The 20,195-nt window shown below is 41.0% G+C and overlaps 1 protein-coding gene across 1 annotated transcript in view; it reads right to left on the bottom strand.

The window, feature by feature from the left end:
* Positions 1-2,150: 2,150 nt before the first annotated feature.
* LOC113016619 (NACHT, LRR and PYD domains-containing protein 3-like) overlaps positions 2,151-20,195 on the bottom strand; it is a 133,925-nt gene continuing 115,880 nt past the window's right edge. Inside the window, exon 5 of the mRNA XM_026159560.1 lies at positions 2,151-3,630. Coding sequence (XP_026015345.1) covers positions 3,453-3,630 — 178 coding nt within the window. The 3' untranslated portion in view covers positions 2,151-3,452. The remainder of the gene's footprint in view (positions 3,631-20,195) is intronic.

The raw sequence follows: 20,195 nt of genomic DNA on the forward strand, positions 1-20,195 counted from the left end.
AAGACACAGCACGGCCGATGAAGGACGAGGACAAAGGAAAGGTGAGTGAGAAGACCCTGGTGGTGTGGACGGACCTGCAGGGGCTCCAAGACTGAGGAGCAGAGACGTCCATGTACCAGCTGAGGATGCTGCAGTGATCCAGGGAGCTCGGTCCAATCTGAGGCCGTGTGAACTACGTGGACCACAGTTTCTTCACAGACTTCGGCCACGTGAACATCTGGAGATCCAACAGTGCACGAGCTGTGAGCCATCAGCTGTTTCTCTCATCAGCTGCTGTAATGAGAGCTGCTGGAATCATCTCGAGCAGCAGGAAATCACTGATGTTGTTTCTAACCAAAGATATGGGACTGAGCTCCGCTGAGCTCCTTCTACTTTCATCCAGATAGAAACTGCTACAGTCTGCTGATTATTGCTTTGCCTCCATCACACGAGCTCTTTATCCTGTTCTTCACTCTCATTGGTTCTTTGTCTGCTTGTTTTTACAACAGTAGTCTTCTGATTGGTCAAAGGAGACAATCAGCTGTGACTAAATGTAGCTCCTACAGCAGTGATGGGAATAACTACTGAAGCTAATCCAGTATCAAAGCTCAGGAATCAGCAGCTCCCACCTCGTTTTCTTTCAACAACTATTTTTAGCTGCTGTGTTTTTGTGTTTCTGCAGACCTCAGACATCCTGCTGCTCTGGACAACTTTTTCATTCTTTTTTATCATTCTTTTGCTTTTCTTTTATTATTATGTTATATGTATTAATATGTGAAACACTTATTCTTTGTGTTTTTGCTTTGCTCCTGTCAAACTGCTTTAATAAAATCTGCTGCAGTCTAAACTGTGGACGTTCCCTTTTTAACCCTTTGTGAAACAATAAAGGTTTAAATCTGAGTATTCATCTATGTTAGTGTTTAATGGGTCTAATAGGACGCTTTTAGGGGGTGGGTTTTTATAATCGATTTATCGATTAAAATCGATTCTGGCTTGGATAACGTAAAATCGATTAATTAAAATCCTGAATCTATTTTTTAATATAAATTTATTTTGCTTGAAATTCCAGAATTTCTGGTGAAATCTCACAAAATCTCAACAACAGCTAAGACAGTAAATGAGAGCAGGAACACGGATTATGCACAAAGACTTAAACACACAGCGCAACCCGCGAATCAGAATCAGTGAGATGTCGCTTTTCTCACCTGATGGCACGGACACAGTCGGGGCTGAAAGCCGACAGCTCGCTGATTCTGATGTTTCGGCGGCTCCGCGATTTGTGTTTAACCTGTTTGAACCTGCTTAGCTATACCATACCGTCACTGCCATTATATTATGCTGCTATTCATACTGTCATTATATTAATGCTGCTATCCTGCATATATCTTACTTACTATTGTTTGAATACTTGCGATTGTTTTATTGTACTTTTTATATTTTACATTTATATTTATTTTTGAATTTTGCACCAAGGGAGTGGCACTCCAATTTCGTTGTACTCTGTACAATGACAATAAAGGCTATTCTATTCTATTCTATTACGTCCTTTTTATGCTGATTCTAAAGCTGTTAGTTTTATCTCTCTCCAAACAATATTGACTGAACCAGCAGCAAAAGAAGATCCAAACTACGCTTCACATAAACATCGTCATGAACTCACTCTGACTTTTGCTGTTTTGCTTCCACCAGGATAAAAATCACACTTCATTCTCTCTCTCTCTCTCTCTCTCTGTACTTCAAGAACAGTTTCCTGTCTAAAAATCTGTTTTCTGCATTATTCGCTTGCTTGTTACGCACAAGTCTACCGTTGTTTACAGCGCTGTCGGCCGCTGTTTTTGTCCTTTTACTTACTTTCGAAAAGAAAACCTCATTTCTGCCGTTCAATACTGAACAAATTTAAACTTTTTAAAATTATGCAAAACTGCAAAACGCTGTGTTTGTAATAAAAACGGTGTAACTTTGCTCTGCTTCACTTCAGCAGCATCAGGTAATGTTTATGTGTTTTTGATCTACTGCAGAATATTTTTATAAAATCCCAGGAAAATCAGCTTCATGTTTTTCTGTGTTTTATCTTCAGCTACTTTGACACAAAGGCCTCTGCTGTGATGCTCACACCTTTGATAAAGTCTCGAAAGTGCCAGCTTCCCTTTTATAGATACAAAAATATGTAAATATACTGATCTGAATTATAATATTTCTGACTGTCTGAGGCAACATTTCCCAGATTCCAATCGAATTGAATCAAATCGATTCTAGAAATCAGTGACGATACCCAGCCCTACTTTGAATTGTGTTACACAAAAATAAGCAAAGTTTCTCGTTGTTCAGGCAGAATCGAGCGTTGAAGAATGAATTCACACGTCAATAAACATTTTCATCAGCACAAGCAGGACAATGAAAGCAGGAAATACCCCAAACTGCCATTTCTCATTCTACAACTTCAACAACTGCACATGAATTATACTTCATACACAGACCCACAGTCTCTGATTGCTCTGAAATCTCACTGACAGCCAATAGAAATAAAGAAAAGTCCAGACTGACAGTCTCTGTGGGGTTAGGCAGTGAACTGCTCACGCTGCGTTAAAGTGCATCACAAACTACTGGAATTGGATCCAACTTTGTGAAGAAGATTTTTTCTCAGCTGCTGTTTTGAACATTTCCTCATGAACTGTATTAAACTCTGTAAATGAACTGAGAACTATTTCTACATTTGAAACTATGGATTCATTTTCCCGTTCACTTCTGTACGTTAGTGTATAAATGAATGTTAGACTGGGCTCCATGGAAACACTTGGACTGGTCTCAGCTGCCTTCTTTCTGTAGTCCTTTCTGTTCTCCAGCTTCTGTTTGAAATCCTCTCACAGAGCCTGAAACCTGCTTTGCTGTCATGTTTGGGCCTGTGTTCCTCTGCTTTAACACAAACCTCACCACAGCAGCTGTGTGGGTCGTCTCTGTAGCAGCCAGATCAGCTTCTGATACATGAACATCGTCACAGCTCCTAACTTCACCTTTATTAGCTTTGACATTCATGTCTTTCTTTTCTCTGTCTGTTTCCACACAAGCTCAAAGTCTCTGCAGCCTGTTTTTATCTGCTATCATCAGATCTCCAACAGCCTCATTCACATCCCTCACACACTCTACAGCCTCACCAGTACTGACTTCATCTTCACTGACTGACGGAGCACAACATGAACCTGTGGAGGCTGAAAAGCTGTCCTGTCAAACATCTCCCCATCACCACTCCACTTCTGTCAGCCTTTAAATGAACCCTGCTCAAGTCTGTCACTTCTATTTGGAGCCAAGAGGAAAAACTGTTGTTCAGTCGTTTGGAAAGACACAACATTTCTGAAAGCACTCAAACTTCTTCACATTTGTCTTCAGACACATCCTGAACATTTAGGAACTAAAGAACGTCTCAAATATCAAAGATCTGAAATATAGAAAAACAACAACAGCTGCAGTCAGTGAACTCACCTCAGAGTCTCCAGTCGACAGTTTGGACTCTCCAGTCCAGCACACAGAAGCTTCACGCCTGAATCCTGCAGCTTGTTCTTACTCATGTCCAGTTCTGTCAGATGGGAGGGGATGGACTTCAGAGCCGAGGCCACAACTTCACAATGAGTCCCTGAGAGTCCACAGTCAGCCAGTCTGTGATCATAGAAAATACAAAATGTGTTATTATAAAAGCAGAAAGTCTGCATTATAAACACAGACTGAATGTATATGAAGACAAAACAGAGTGAGGTCATAATCTGATGAACATCTGCTCTTCACATCTGTGCTTCAGCTCCTCTTACTGTGTTTGACATGACACAACGATTCAGTCTCTCTCAGACCTGCAGACTTTTAATGAGAATCTTTGTTTGGCTTTAATCTGCAGATGAAGGAGGAAGATGGTGTCACATTTAGGCTTCCATAATGTCCACAGTCTGTCAGTGAGATCTGATCCAGAGTCAGAGTGAAGACACACATGTGGACTGTTTCCTGTCTTGAATCCAGAACATTTTGAATGAGCTCAGCTCAGTGAAGAGTTCCAGCTGGAAAGACGATCTCTGTTTGCTACCTGCTGCTGTCAGGTACGACTGTTCACGTCCACACTCAGGAAAAATCTGCTGACTGTCACCAAACGGAGCAGAAATGTCATCACTGGACAATAATGATGAATGAACTCAGAGCTGCTGATATCACATCTGATTTCAGGGGAACTAAACACAGAAATGATTGGCTCCTTTTAGCTTTCTGTGCCATTAGTCTGCAGGTTTATCACTAGTTGGCAGAAACAGACTTGTATTAATGTTCAGCGCTTCAGTGTTTATGACTCCAGATCCAGGTGACAGCAAGTCAAAATGATGTTACCTGTCTGTGTCCAGCAGCAGCCTTTGAATATTGTTATAAACTCACATGGATCAGTTTGTCTTTGATTGGTTTGTAAAGTTCAAATTCATTTATATTCATCAACTCTAAATGAAAAATGTTTTTCTTCTTCTATGTTTATTATTAGAGTAACAAATTCTTATAGTTTCCTGTTGTTGAGAATTTCAGTGTAAAACCACTCGGACCTGTGCATCACTGCACACTGTGAAAGTATTACTGCAGTCTGACCACTTGGGGGCGCTTTTGTCTCTTTTAGAATAGAATAGAATTCAACTTTATTGTCATTGCACATGCACAGGTACAGGGCAACGAAATGCAGTTTGCATCCATCCAGAAGTGCTTTAGTGATATAGGTATATTACAATATATATTAGCAATAGTATAGATATGTAAGTATATTACAGAAATGGGTCTATTATGGTATGTTATAATGTACACAGTATGAAGTATGTTGTGAATATTCTATAACTATGTACAGGCTGTAGTGAGTACAAGCTATGTACAGGCTATGAACAGGATATAAATATGAAAAACTATACAGAATATGAAATAAATAACTTTACAGAAATCTGAGATATACAGCTATACAGAAATGTGAACTATGCAAGTTGTAAACAGTTGTAGGATTAAAGATTATTGAATGTACAGAATGATTATTTACACAGAGCTATACAGTAGTGCAGTTAAGATAAGTGAGGGTGTAGATAGTTTCTACAGAGGCTATATAAAGTGCTAGTGGTTGTGAGTGGTGGTTCAGTCCATGTTATTATTGTGTGTTTGAGGGTACAGTTGTCCATTGTGGGTGTGTGTATGTTCAGTCCATGAGTTTAACGTGGGTCAGATGTCAGGAGGCAGAGTTCAGGAGTCTGACAGCTGTGGGGAAGAAGCTGTTCCGGTACCTGGTGGTCTAGTTTCCTGATAATCTTTTCTTCTTCACATGGACTCTTCACCCCTCCTGCCCTCTGGGAGGCGCCAACAGGAGGCCTCCGGACTAAGACCACCAGGTACCGGAACAGCTTCTTCCCCACAGCTGTCCAGACTCCTGAACTCTGCCTCCACATCTGACCCACGTTAAACTCATGGACGAACATACACACACCCACAATGGACAACTGTACCCTCAACACACAAATAATAACATGGACTGAAACCACCACTCACAACCACTAGCACTTTATATAGCCTCTGTAGAAACTATCTACACCCTCACTTTATCTTACTGCACTACTGTTATAGCTCTGTTGTAAATAATCATTCTGTACATTCCAAAATCCTTTAATCCTACAACTGTTTTACAACTTGCATAGTTCACATTTCTGTATAGCTGTATATTCTCAGATTTGCTGTAAAGTTATTTTATTCATATCTGTATAGTTTTCATATTTATATCCTGTTCATAGCCTGTAACATAGCTTGTCCACTACAGCCTGTTACATAGTTATAGAATATTCACAACATAACTTCATACTGTGTACATTATTAACATACCATAATAGACCCATTTCGATAGTAACATATACTTACATATCTATTACTATTGCTAATATATATTGTAATTATACCTTATATCACTTAAAGCACTTCTGGATGGATGGCAAAACTGCATTCGTTGCCCTGTACCTGTGCATGTGCAATGACAATAAAGTTGAATTCTATTCTATTCTAAAAAGAGACAAAAAGAGCGCCCCCAAGTGGTCAGGACTGCAGTAAATACTTTCACTAGTGTGCAGTGATGCACAGGTCCGAGTGGTTTTACACTGAAATTTCTCAACAACAGGAAACTATAAGAATTTGTTACTCTAATAATAAACATAGAAGAAGAAAAACATTTTTCATTTAGAGTTGATGAATATAAATGAATTTGAACTTTACAAACCAATCAAAGACAAACTGATCCATGTGAGTTTATAACAATATTCAAAGGCTGCTGCTGGACACAGACAGGTAACATCATTTTGACTTGCTGTCACCTGGATCTGGAGTCATAAACACTGAAGCGCTGAAGATTAATACAAGTCTGTTTCTGCCAACTAGTGATAAACCTGCAGGACTAATGGCACAGAAAGCTAAAACGAGCCAATCATTTCTGTGTTTAGTTCCCCTGAAATCAGATGTGATATCAGCAGCTCTGAGTTCATTCATCATTATTGTCCAGTGATGACATTTCTGCTCCGTTTGGTGACAGTCAGCAGATTTTTCCTGAGTGTGGACGTGAACAGTCGTACCTGACAGCAGCAGGTAGCAAACAGAGATCGTCTTTCCAGCTGGAACTCTTCACTGAGCTGAGCTCATTCAAAATGTTCTGGATTCAAGACAGGAAACAGTCCACATGTGTGTCTTCACTCTGACTCTGGATCAGATCTCACTGACAGACTGTGGACATTATGGAAGCCTAAATGTGACACTATATTCCTCCTTCATCTGCAGATTAAAGCCAAACAAAGATTCTCATTAAAAGTCTGCAGGTCTGAGAGAGACTGAATCGTTGTGTCATGTCAAACACAGTAAGAGGAGCTGAAGCACAGATGTGAAGAGCAGATGTTCATCAGATTATGACCTCACTCTGTTTTGTCTTCATATACATTCAGTCTGTGTTTATAATGCAGACTTTCTGCTTTTATAATAACACATTTTGTATTTTCTATGATCACAGACTGGCTGACTGTGGACTCTCAGGGACTCATTGTGAAGTTGTGGCCTCGGCTCTGAAGTCCATCCCCTCCCATCTGACAGAACTGGACATGAGTAAGAACAAGCTGCAGGATTCAGGCGTGAAGCTTCTGTGTGCTGGACTGGAGAGTCCAAACTGTCGACTGGAGACTCTGAGGTGAGTTCACTGACTGCAGCTGTTGTTGTTTTTCTATATTTCAGATCTTTGATATTTGAGACGTTCTTAGTTCCTAAATGTTCAGGATGTGTCTGAAGACAAATGTGAAGAAGTTTGAGTGCTTTCAGAAATATTGTGTCTTTCCAAATGACTGAACAACAGTTTTTCCTCTTGGCTCCAAATAGAAGTGACAGACTGAGCAGGGTTCATTTAAAGGCTGACAGAAGTGGAGTGGTGATGGGGAGATGTTTGACAGGACAGCTTTTTCAGCCTCCACAGGTTCATGTTGTGCTCCGTCAGTCAGTGAAGATGAAGTCAGTACTGGTGAGGCTGTAGAGTGTGTGAGGGATGTGAATGAGGCTGTTGGAGATCTGATGATAGCAGATAAAAACAGGCTGCAGAGACTTTGAGCTTGTGTGGAAACAGACAGAGAAAAGAAGACATGAATGTCAAAGCTAATAAAGGTGAAGTTAGGAGCTGTGACGATGTTCATGTATCAGAAGCTGATCTGGCTGCCTACAGAGACGACCCACACAGCTGCTGGGTGAGGTTTGTGTTAAAGCAGAGGAACACAGGCCCAAACATGACAGCAAAAGCAGGTTTCAGGCTCTGTGAGAGGATTTCAAACAGAAGCTGGAGAACAGAAAGGACTACAGAAAGAAGGCAGCTGAGACCAGTCCAAGTGTTTCCATGGAGCCCAGTCTAACATTCATTTATACACTAACGTACAGAAGTGAACGGGAAAATGAATCCATAGTTTCAAATGTAGAAATAGTTCTCAGTTCATTTACAGAGTTTAATACAGTTCATGAGGAAATGTTCAAAACAGCAGCTGAGAAAAAATCTTCTTCACAAAGTTGGATCCAATTCCAGTAGTTTGTGATGCACTTTAACGCAGCGTGAGCAGTTCACTGCCTAACCCCACAGAGACTGTCAGTCTGGACTTTTCTTTATTTCTATTGGGCTGTCAGTGAGATTTCAGAGCAATCAGAGACTGTGGGTCTGTGTATGAAGTATAATTCATGTGCAGTTGTTGAAGTTGTAGAATGAGAAATGGCAGTTTGGGGTATTTCCTGCTTTCATTGTCCTGCTTGTGCTGATGAAAATGTTTATTGACGTGTGAATTCATTCTTCAACGCTCGATTCTGCCTGAACAACGAGAAACTTTGCTTATTTTTGTGTAACACAATTCAAAGTAGGGCTGGGTATCGTCACTGATTTCTAGAATCGATTTGATTCAATTCGATTGGAATCTGGGAAATGTTGCCTCAGACAGTCAGAAATATTATAATTCAGATCAGTATATTTACATATTTTTGTATCTATAAAAGGGAAGCTGCACTTTCGAGACTTTATCAAAGGTGTGAGCATCACAGCAGAGGCCTTTGTGTCAAAGTAGCTGAAGATAAAACACAGAAAAACATGAAGCTGATTTTCCTGGGATTTTATAAAAATATTCTGCAGTAGATCAAAAACACATAAACATTACCTGATGCTGCTGAAGTGAAGCAGAGCAAAGTTACACCGTTTTTATTACAAACACAGCGTTTTGCAGTTTTGCATAATTTTAAAAAGTTTAAATTTGTTCAGTATTGAACGGCAGAAATGAGGTTTTCTTTTCGAAAGTAAGTAAAAGGACAAAAACAGCGGCCGACAGCGCTGTAAACAACGGTAGACTTGTGCGTAACAAGCAAGCGAATAATGCAGAAAACAGATTTTTAGACAGGAAACTGTTCTTGAAGTACAGAGAGAGAGAGAGAGAGAGAGAATGAAGTGTGATTTTTATCCTGGTGGAAGCAAAACAGCAAAAGTCAGAGTGAGTTCATGACGATGTTTATGTGAAGCGTAGTTTGGATCTTCTTTTGCTGCTGGTTCAGTCAATATTGTTTGGAGAGAGATAAAACTAACAGCTTTTAGAATCAGCATAAAAAGGACGTAATAGAATAGAATAGAATAGCCTTTATTGTCATTGTACAGAGTACAACGAAATTGGAGTGCCACTCCCTTGGTGCAAAATTCAAAAATAAATATAAATGTAAAATATAAAAAGTACAATAAAACAATCGCAAGTATTCAAACAATAGTAAGTAAGATATATGCAGGATAGCAGCATTAATATAATGACAGTATGAATAGCAGCATAATATAATGGCAGTGACGGTATGGTATAGCTAAGCAGGTTCAAACAGGTTAAACACAAATCGCGGAGCCGCCGAAACATCAGAATCAGCGAGCTGTCGGCTTTCAGCCCCGACTGTGTCCGTGCCATCAGGTGAGAAAAGCGACATCTCACTGATTCTGATTCGCGGGTTGCGCTGTGTGTTTAAGTCTTTGTGCATAATCCGTGTTCCTGCTCTCATTTACTGTCTTAGCTGTTGTTGAGATTTTGTGAGATTTCACCAGAAATTCTGGAATTTCAAGCAAAATAAATTTATATTAAAAAATAGATTCAGGATTTTAATTAATCGATTTTACGTTATCCAAGCCAGAATCGATTTTAATCGATAAATCGATTATAAAAACCCACCCCCTAAAAGCAACCTATTAGACCCATTAAACACTAACATAGATGAATACTCAGATTTAAACCTTTATTGTTTCACAAAGGGTTAAAAAGGGAACGTCCACAGTTTAGACTGCAGCAGATTTTATTAAAGCAGTTTGACAGGAGCAAAGCAAAAACACAAAGAATAAGTGTTTCACATATTAATACATATAACATAATAATAAAAGAAAAGCAAAAGAATGATAAAAAAAGAATGAAAAAGTTGTCCAGAGCAGCAGGATGTCTGAGGTCTGCAGAAACACAAAAACACAGCAGCTAAAAATAGTTGTTGAAAGAAAACGAGGTGGGAGCTGCTGATTCCTGAGCTTTGATACTGGATTAGCTTCAGTAGTTATTCCCATCACTGCTGTAGGAGCTACATTTAGTCACAGCTGATTGTCTTCTTTGACCAATCAGAAGACTACTGTTGTAAAAACAAGCAGACAAAGAACCAATGAGAGTGAAGAACAGGATAAAGAGCTCGTGTGATGGAGGCCAAAGCAATAATCAGCAGACTGTAGCAGTTTCTATCTGGATGAAAGTAGAAGGAGCTCAGCGGAGCTCAGTCCCATATCTTTGGTTAGAAACAACATCAGTGATTTCCTGCTGCTCGAGATGATTCCAGCAGCTCTCATTACAGCAGCTGATGAGAGAAACAGCTGATGGCTCACAGCTCGTGCACTGTTGGATCTCCAGATGTTCACGTGGCCGAAGTCTGTGAAGAAACTGTGGTCCACGTAGTTCACACGGCCTCAGATTGGACCGAGCTCCCTGGATCACTGCAGCATCCTCAGCTGGTACATGGACGTCTCTGCTCCTCAGTCTTGGAGCCCCTGCAGGTCCGTCCACACCACCAGGGTCTTCTCACTCACCTTTCCTTTGTCCTCGTCCTTCATCGGCCGTGCTGTGTCTTTGTTCCTGCGGTGTTGTTCCCACGATGCAGCGCTGATGTGCCCTCCTTGAATGCACAACAAGTACGGTGCTGGTCTTTCTCGGGTGGAGCAGAGACAGATTGAAGTCTTTCAGGCTTTAGTGCCGACTTCCCTGACAGAGGCTGGACTCCATGGTCTGCACAGGAGGCTTCTACACTGTGTGGAGGTGACTCCTGGACTTGAAGACAGGCTGCAGGTACATGTGTGATGAAGAGGACCTACAGCAGTGTGATGGAGCTGCAGGACTGAAGGAAGTCCTGCTGTCCTGTCCCACCTTCATCTTTGCTTCCTCTGTCTTCTCTGGACTTGTCCTCCTGTTTCAGAAACAGCACTGCTTCATGCCGAGGGTGGACGGGAGCGTTGGCTCTGATTCTTTTACCGTCCACCACAAGGAGACACTGATGCTGACCTCCTGATTCATCTGCATGTGTTCTGCTTCACACTGCTCACCTCCACCAAAGACTTCACAAACATCTTCTTTCTTTGAGTCCACTTTGTCCCACAAACACTTCCAAATCTCCTCCTCTGAGATTCTGCAGCTTCTTGCAGTGTGACTCAGCTGACTTCTGACAGACCACAGACTGGCACAGCATCCACATGTGTCTCCTTTCAAACAGGCTCTTGATGTTTCCTCCCACATCATTCTGGCCTCTCAGTCTCCTTTGTTCTCCAGCTCTGTAGCTCCAGCTGGTGAAGCTTCAGTTTTCCATGTTGGTAACAGTAAACTACAGCCTCTGCTGTCAGCTGGGTAACTAAACAGAGCTGCAGCACGTCTCTGCGGTGGTGCTACATCCAGCCTGCAGACGGCCGTCTACATGTTGTAGTGGTTTACAGTCACCAGGGGGCGCTGTCCCAGCCATGCAGGCAGTGGGCTGCTCTGCTTGTGCTGTTGTTGGTGAAGCTGAAGTGAAAGCGAGAGTTAAAACCCTGAACAGTGTCCACTGAGCTTCTCATGCTATTCTCATGCTCAAAGAAGTTTAACAGGAAGGATGACTCGTCCATCAGGCGTCCAGCTGTCCGTGACCGTGTCCACAGCAGAGTGTGACCGAGGCTTCATGCTAACACGCACACATGAAGCTAAAACCACCACGAGCAGCTGCTCAGTGGATTTGGAGGACAAATGTCTGCAGCTTCTCACAGGCAGTATGCAGAATGTGGATCTCCACAAAGACTGTGGAGAGCTCGTCCCACACTCTAAATCCACACTTGTCTGCACAAAACTTCTCACACGTTCCCGTCACAAGTGTCTTCTAAGTGAAGCTACCAGGTTCAGGTCCAGCTTGTTTATCTGGAGCTGCAGGAGATGATCCATCCTCACAAAGCAACACAGCAGATATGCAAACGCACAACACAACCAAAGGATTCTCTCTGCATGTCTGTGGCTGATGCTGCTGGAACGAAGCTGTTTGAAACCTTGTTGTTCTGCACTTTGGGACCAGAAGAGGAAACTGAAGCTCTGTGCAGAGGGTCCAATGGAAGCAGCCAAGCGCTGTAAGTGTCTGCTGTACAGGGATGCTGGTTCAGCTGTGGCTCAGTTTCACAGTGTGACTCAATAAAAGCCGCAGGAAATCAAAGCTTGATGCTTTCATCAGTGTGGAAATAAGAAAGTTTCCTGTGACAGACGCTGGAGCTCTTTCACTCTCAGCTTCACAGTTTCAGCTTCAAACTTCTTCCAACATGTTTCTAACACGGCCACATTCCACCTTAATGGAGCTGATATCTTGTGCATCAGCACATTTTCTAAAGGCAGCGATCACATCTTTAGTTTTGGATGTTTAACTGCAGATTGTTTATGTGTTTATAGCACATTAATTACAGCGGCAGCGTTGACCACAGTGCTGTACAAGAATCCAAAATAACTATTAAAATAACTGATAACATTAATATCACACATCAAATATCAAATAACTCTCATGCTGTATTAAAAGCCAGTGAATACAAATGTGTTTTCAGAGCAGATTTACAGAGACTGACAGCAGGAGCTGGGGCTGTTCGATAGAACGATGTATATATGATGACCATATGAAAACGTCTATCGTTTCATATCACGCTCTTTGTTTCCTGCTTATGTGTTTGTGTTTTCCAGATAAAGCTTTCAAAATAAATCTGAAGATCCTGTTGAGAGTTTTCAAAATAAACACAATACATTACTGCGGTCGCTCGTTTATCGAGTTACGTTCTAAAAATAAGTCTCAGAATGAAGTAGCAGCTTTATGTTTTACAAGTATTATAGAAGTTTTAAGGCAGTTAAACCCTCACTGCACACTTTCTACACTTTTCTCAGACAGGCATGAACATTTTCACACTTTTCTCTCTTGTTTAAACAAAGTTCAAACCTTCATAGAAAAATAAGTTCATTATTAAAGAATGAAAGCAAAGTGTTTCTGAAACGTGTCAAATCAGCCTTTGCTGGCATTAAATGAGCTTCTGTGTGAGGAGCACTCGTCCATGGCCTGGACTCCTCGCTGTCAGGTAAAGTTTCGTAAAGCTTTTGAGTTTTTCTGCAGATAATGTTGGTGTCCAGCACGATGTTCTTTTTCCTGCGGTCACTGAGCCACAAAGCCAAAGCTGACTCCATCCTTACGATGTTCTTGTTGTGGACAGTTACAACCTTTTTGCCTCCTTGTTGAAACTATGATGGTCAGCATCTTCCTCTGCCTTTGGCTGCTACCACAGGTGCAAAACGTCTCGTCATCATTGTTGTTTGTTGGTACAAAACGTACAAACATACAGTGCAGCACTGCAGAGTCACACTGCTGTAAATTTGAACACATTCTGTACTGTACAGGAGACACGGCACGAGATTGGCTGTAGACCATTGTCAGCCAATCAGGACGCAGAACACAACGCGCTGTAAAAAGCAAAAGCATGCAAAATTGCACAAAACAGATCAGCGAAACAGCGAGGCCGCCAAAGGTGAACTGTGTTACAGCGAGGGACCAGCGTATATGTGGTTGTTGGGACGATAAATGTCTTTGAGCTTGTGTCAGAAGACGAGCTGCAGCTTTCTGGACCAGCTGCAGTCTTGCCAGGCAGGTCCCACTAACTCCAACATATAAGGAGTTACAATAATCCAGCTGGGACGTCATGAAAACGTGGATCGCCCGTTCAAGGTTTTTAAAAGATATAAATGATCTCACCTTAGATAAAAGCCTCAGTTTGAAGAAAGACCGCTGTACAACTGAGCTCAGCTGTTTTTCAAAGGTCACATTGCCGTCAAATATATATGGAGTGCCAGGACTGCCATAATGAATTAATTAAATACACCATTAATTAATTAATTAAATGTGTCAATAATTAATTAAAATTGGAATTAATTAATTAAATAAATAGTTATGACACATGTAATTAATTAATTATTGACACATTTAATTAATTATTTATGTTTTTCACATTTAATTAATTATTTATGTATTTTACATTTTAATTAATTATTGACACATTTAATTAATTATTGACACAGTTAATAAATTATTTAATGATATATTTATTTATTTCATTTTGGCAGTCCTGACGCCTGGCTCTCATCATGAAATAATTTTATCTGTCAGCCTCACCCATCAAACTCAGGGGGCGGGGTTAACGCTGATCGAGTCAAAACCATTGCTTTGGCCTGGTGGCCATTGTTTCTAGCACACAACAACCGGCATGTGGAAGCTAACAGAACTGAACTTTGAAAACCCCTGTTTGTGTGTCACCAAATACCGTTTTAATATTTTTTTAGAATGTAGTGGTTTAATCTTCATGTGTCTGGTCGGTTTGTCAAGATACAGCCTCTTTGCAAAAGTGCTTCGATGATTTCGGAGATGTCTGCCCAGTCTCACGGCAAAGCGTGGGATAGACCCGCTCGCCTCGCAAGCAATCCCACCGACAAAGCGCAGGCCCCGGTACACAGCTGTAGTAACCCCCGCTGACTTCTTTTACTGAGGTTATATTTATCGATGTTTTATTTCCTGATGTTCTTATGTGTCCTACGTGTTTCAGTCGCCAATTCTGAATTATAACTAACATTAAAAACATGTTTAAGGAGGAGAGAGAGCAAATAAATCTGTTTAACATCTGATCTTTGGGTTTTTGTTCAGTAATCAACGTGACCTGCGTATAAACGCATAAAAGAGATAACGTTGGTGTTTCCGTCATGTAGTAACTGCTGGCTTTAACTGTACAAAGGTTGTTCGGCACTATGAAACACATACAGACTTCATGATGTTCGGCTAATATTTTTATTGTGAATATTAATCATGCTGACCTCGCTCTGTACACCACGGAGCGAGGTCAGCATATCCACGATATCCTCAGCTCCATGAGTTAACACAAAGTTTCTCAGCTGACTATCTAACTTCCAACTATTCCAGACACGTGAAAATATACAGCATAAAGAAAAGTGTAAGAGACCCAGCAGCAGATTAGAATAACAGTTATACATTTAATAAATCACCAAATGAATCCAAGAAACGAGCAAACCTGTTCCGACAATTTGAGTTTGTATTCCCTCAGCTGCAGACTCGCTGCTGTTTAAATGTTTGAAAAGGAAGATTAGATATAAACAAACGTCAAACATAGACTCAGTCTGCCTTCACATTTGATATGAGGCCAGCACGTATAGTGGCTGTGTCCTGTTTTAAGATCATACATGTAAAATTGTTGTCTGACCTCCGTCGATCCAGCCGCTCAGAGTCCGTGGTTACCATGGTTACTGCATAATCAGCTATAATGTTAACAGCTGGCACTGAGGAAACCTACCGGCAGCATGGGTGTTTATGTTTTTCATTGAAAAAGAACTGTCTGAATGGTTAACTGAAGTTAACTTGGATAAATTATAGTTAAGGAGTATCACAGATAACGCCCACGTGAGCTGTGCGACTGTTCACCACTGCACTGAAATCAGCAGGCTATTACTGAAATACACGTGCTATATCATAAACTATGATATAAATAGGGAGGTCCTATTAACATGTTTAGTTTTAAAGGACACCTTCCTGCCTTTAGTCTCCTTCATGAGCAGTATTAGTTTTCTTCTAACATCCAGAAGTCTGCACGATGTGTTTCATAGTTTGTAACAAGCCTTTGACAGGTAAACATAACATGACCGAAAAAGAAAAAAAAAAAGAAAAAGAGAGAGAGTGTTGACATAAGAGAAAATGCTCTCAATTATGGAGACAGACAAATGGTTCATTTATGTTTGACGTGTGTTTATTCCTCCCTAAATATCGTCGGTGAAGTTTGCCATGCACGTCAGATTTTCCTGCGCATTTTTATACTTCTGCCAACAGAGAGAGAAAAAAAATCACATTCTAACAGACAGCTGGTGCTTAGAATACAGTTGAATAACTATTAAAAAACAGATGATATTTAGATGATAGTTCAGTCTAACACATGTGCCAGTGAACCATTAAACGTCTGTGAAACTATGCAGTTATGAAACGTAACTTTAACCTCAGCCAAACCGATTTGCTCAGTTGTAAATAAAACAGCGAAGTAAACGTGACCCGACAGACAGAACCTGAGTGAATGAAGTCCAGCGTTTAACCACTGAGAGCTAAAACTCAGCTGAGGTTTCAAAGCTGTGTGCCGGTGATTGGACATCAGCCGCTGATGAAGTGCTCTGTAAGGAAACAAGCTCAGCTCTGCGCTCAGGGAAAACACTATATTTACTTATCTTGTGCAGAAAAATGCGCTGACATTGCTTTATATCGAGCACCGGCTGCCCAGTTAAACTGTGACTATCACCAGGTAACGTAGGCGTGTTTCTTGAATTAGCAGCAGGTGTTAAACAGCTGACAGATGAGGAGGAGGATGCATGCAGGTAAACTGAGGGTCTGCTGAGCTGATCGCTGGTTTCGTGAGAAAAATGTCAGCTCGTTCTTTATGTTACAGAAGCACAGAGACACAAGACCAGGCGGAAAGAGACGATCGTTCGGTGAAAATGAGAATCTGCGAATGCAACATGTGGAACACGGAGAGTGGAATATGTAAACAAACCGGTTAACGTAACCCCCTGGGTGCACTCTGCATGCTAATTGTTAGCAGAGCTAGTGAAATCTCTGAAAACATCTGAGCACTTTTGCAAACATGTTCTATGTTGACAACCTGACCAGACGTACGTCGCGACATTCGCGGCTAAAACACTGTTAAAAGTGTAGCTGGTGACAGAAAAACGGGGTATTTTAAAACTACACCACCACCATTGCTGCCTGTGATTTGATCTGCATTCTGGGATACCTGGCTGCCCCAAGTCTACACAAGCAATCGATTATCTAGGATCGACCTGTTTTGACTTACTTTGCACGGCAACCAATCAAATGTTAGAGAAGCTGCATGGGCAGCGTTAACCCCGCCCCCTGAGTTTGATGGGTGAGGCTGACAGATAAAATTATTTCAAGATGAGAGCCAGGCGCCAGGACTGCCAAAATGAAATAAATAAATATATCATTAAATAATTAATTAAATGTGTCAATAATTAATTAATTACATGTGTCATAACTATTTATTTAATTAATTAATTCCAATTTTAATTAATTATTTAATGGTGTATTTAATTAATTCATTATGGCAGTCCTGGCATTCGATAAATATAAGCCCCAAATGTAATAATGCGATTTAATAAAAGAGGTGAACCAGTCTAATAGAGCGCCCTTGATGCCGCCATGCTCCAATGGTGAGGTCAAGATGCTGTGGACAAGGCAGCGGTCAGATCCAAAAGCACAGCGGAGTCTCCTGATCAGTGGCTGATAAAAGATCATTAAGAACTTTTCAAAGTGCAGTTTCAGTGCTGTGAAGAGCTTTAAAACCAGACTGAAACCTTTACAACAGATTGCAGCTGAACAAATATAATCTTTTACAAAATCTTCAACAGGAAGGGAAGCTTTGAAATAGGCCTGAAGTTTGAGCGGACAGAGGATCCAGATCAGGTTTTTAGTACAGGCTGTACAACAGCATGTTTAAAACAGGCTGTACAACACCTGAACTAAGACTGCTGTTAAAAATCGCTAAGATGTCGGAACCGACAACCTTTAAAATCTTTTTAAACACGTGTTGGAACAACATCATTTGGACAAGATGATGTCTTTATAGCATCACATCGTTCCTCCACCTGATCAAACCACACAGGCTCAAACTGATCAAAAACAGCTGAGCAGGTGAATATTTTAGCCCCGGTGCGATCTCGGGCGAGAGTATCGATGATGGCCAAAGGGCAGCGTCCAGCTCTACGGCCGCTGAAGAGCAGACTCAACAGACGCGCGTGATGTGGATCCTACTGCTCTAAAATTGGAGCTTCTTCAATCAATTAAAGAGGACATTCAATTTCAATTCAATTCAATTTTATTTATATAGCGCCAAATCACAACAAAAGTCGCCTCAAGGCGCTTCATAGATACAGAGAAAAACCCAACAATCATATGACCCCCTATGAGCAAGCACTTTGGCGACAGTGGGAAGGAAAAACTCGCTTTTAACAGGAAGAAACCTCCGGCAGAACCAGGCTCAGGGAGGGGCGGGGCCATCTGCTGCGACCGGTTGGGGTGAGAGAAGGAAGACAGGATAAAAGACATGCTGTGGAAGAGAGACAGAGGTTAATAACAGATATGATTCAATGCAGAGAGGTCTATTAATACATAGTGAGTGAGAAAGGTGACTGGAAAGGAAAAACTCAATGCATCATGGGAATCCCCCGGCAGCCTGCGTCTATTGCAGCATAACTAAGGGAGTATTCAGGGTCACCTGGTCCAGCCCTAACTATATGCTTTAGCGAAAAGGAAAGTTTGAAGCCTAATCTTAAAAGTAGAGATAGTGTCTGTCTCCCGAATCCAAACTGGAAGCTGGTTCCACAGAAGAGGGGCCTGAAAACTGAAGGCTCTCCCTCCCATTCTACTTTTAAATACTCTAGGAACAACAAGTAGGCCTGCAGAGCGAGAGCGAAGTGCTCTAATAGGGTGATATGGTACTACAAGGTCATTAAGATAAGATGGGGCCTGATTATTTAAGACCTTGTATGTGAGGAGCAGGATTTTGAATTCAATTCTGGATTTAACAGGAAGCCAATGAAGGGAAGCCAAAACAGGAGAAATCTGCTCTCTCTTTCTAGTCCCTGTCAGGACTCTTGCTGCAGCATTTTGGATTAGCTGAAGGCTTTTCAGTGAGTTTTTTGGACATCCTGATAATAATGAATTACAGTAGTCCAGCCTGGAAGTAATAAATGCATGAACTAGTTTTTCAGCATCACTCTGAGACAGGATATTTCTAATTTTAGAGATGTTGCACAAATGGAAGAACGCAGTCTTACATATTTGTTTAATATGTGCGTTGAAGGACATGTCCTGGTCAAAAATGACTCCAAGGTTCCTCACAGCTTTACTGGAGGCCAAGGTAATGCCATCCAGAGTAAGAATCTGGTTAGATACCATATTTCTAAGATTTTCAGGGCCGAGTACAATAACCTCAGTTTTATCTGAATTAAGAAGCAGAAAGTTAGCGGCCATCCAGGTCTTTATGTCTTTAAGACATTCCTGCAGTTTAACTAATTGGTGTGTGTTATCTGGCTTCATGGACAGATAGAGGTGGGTGTCATCTGCATAGCAGTGAAAATGTATGCTATGTCTTCTAATGATGCTGCCTAAGGGAAGCATGTATAATGTAAACAGAATTGGTCCTAGCACTGAACCCTGTGGAACTCCATAATTAACCTCAGTGTGTGAAGAGGACTCTCCATTTACATGCACAAACTGGAGTCTATTAGATAGATATGATACAAACCACTGCAGTGCAGTACCTGTAATACCTACAGCATGTTCTAATCGCTCTAATAGGATATTATGGTCAACAGTATCGAACGCTGCGCTAAGGTCTAGCAGGACAAGCACAGAGATGAGTCCACTGTCAGAGGCCATAAGAAGATCATTTGTAACCTTCACTAAAGCTGTTTCTGTGCTGTGCTGAGCTCTGAAACCTGACTGAAACTCTTCAAATAAACCATTCCTCTGCAGATGATCTGTTAGCTGTTTGACAACTACTCTTTCAAGGATTTTTGATATGAAAGGAAGGTTGGAGATTAGCCTATAATTAGCTAAGACTGCTGGGTCTAGAGATGGCTTTTTGAGTAAAGGTTTAACTACAGCCAGCTTGAAGGCCTGTGGTACATAGCCGATTATTAGAGATAGGTTGATCATATTTAAGATCGAAGAATTAATTAATGGCAAGACTTCTTTGAGCAGTTTTGTAGGAATGGGGTCTAAAAGACACGTTGATGGTTTGGAGGAAGTAATTATTGAAGTTAACTCAGAAAGATCAATTGGAGAAAAAGAGTCTAACTTAACATCAATGGTACTAAGAGTAGCTGTAGATAATATTACATCTGTGGGATGATTATTGGTAACTTTTTCTCTAATGATAAAAAATTTTCTTTGTGAAGAAGTTCATGAAGTCATTACTAGTTAACGTTAAAGGGATGGTTGGCTCAAAAGAGCTCTGACTTTTTGTCAGCCTGGCTACAGTGCTGAAGAGAAACCTGGGGTTGTTCTTATTTTCTTCAATCAGT

Source organism: Astatotilapia calliptera, chromosome 23, assembly GCF_900246225.1.
Source record: "Astatotilapia calliptera chromosome 23, fAstCal1.2, whole genome shotgun sequence".
Taxonomy (NCBI): domain Eukaryota; kingdom Metazoa; phylum Chordata; class Actinopteri; order Cichliformes; family Cichlidae; genus Astatotilapia; species Astatotilapia calliptera.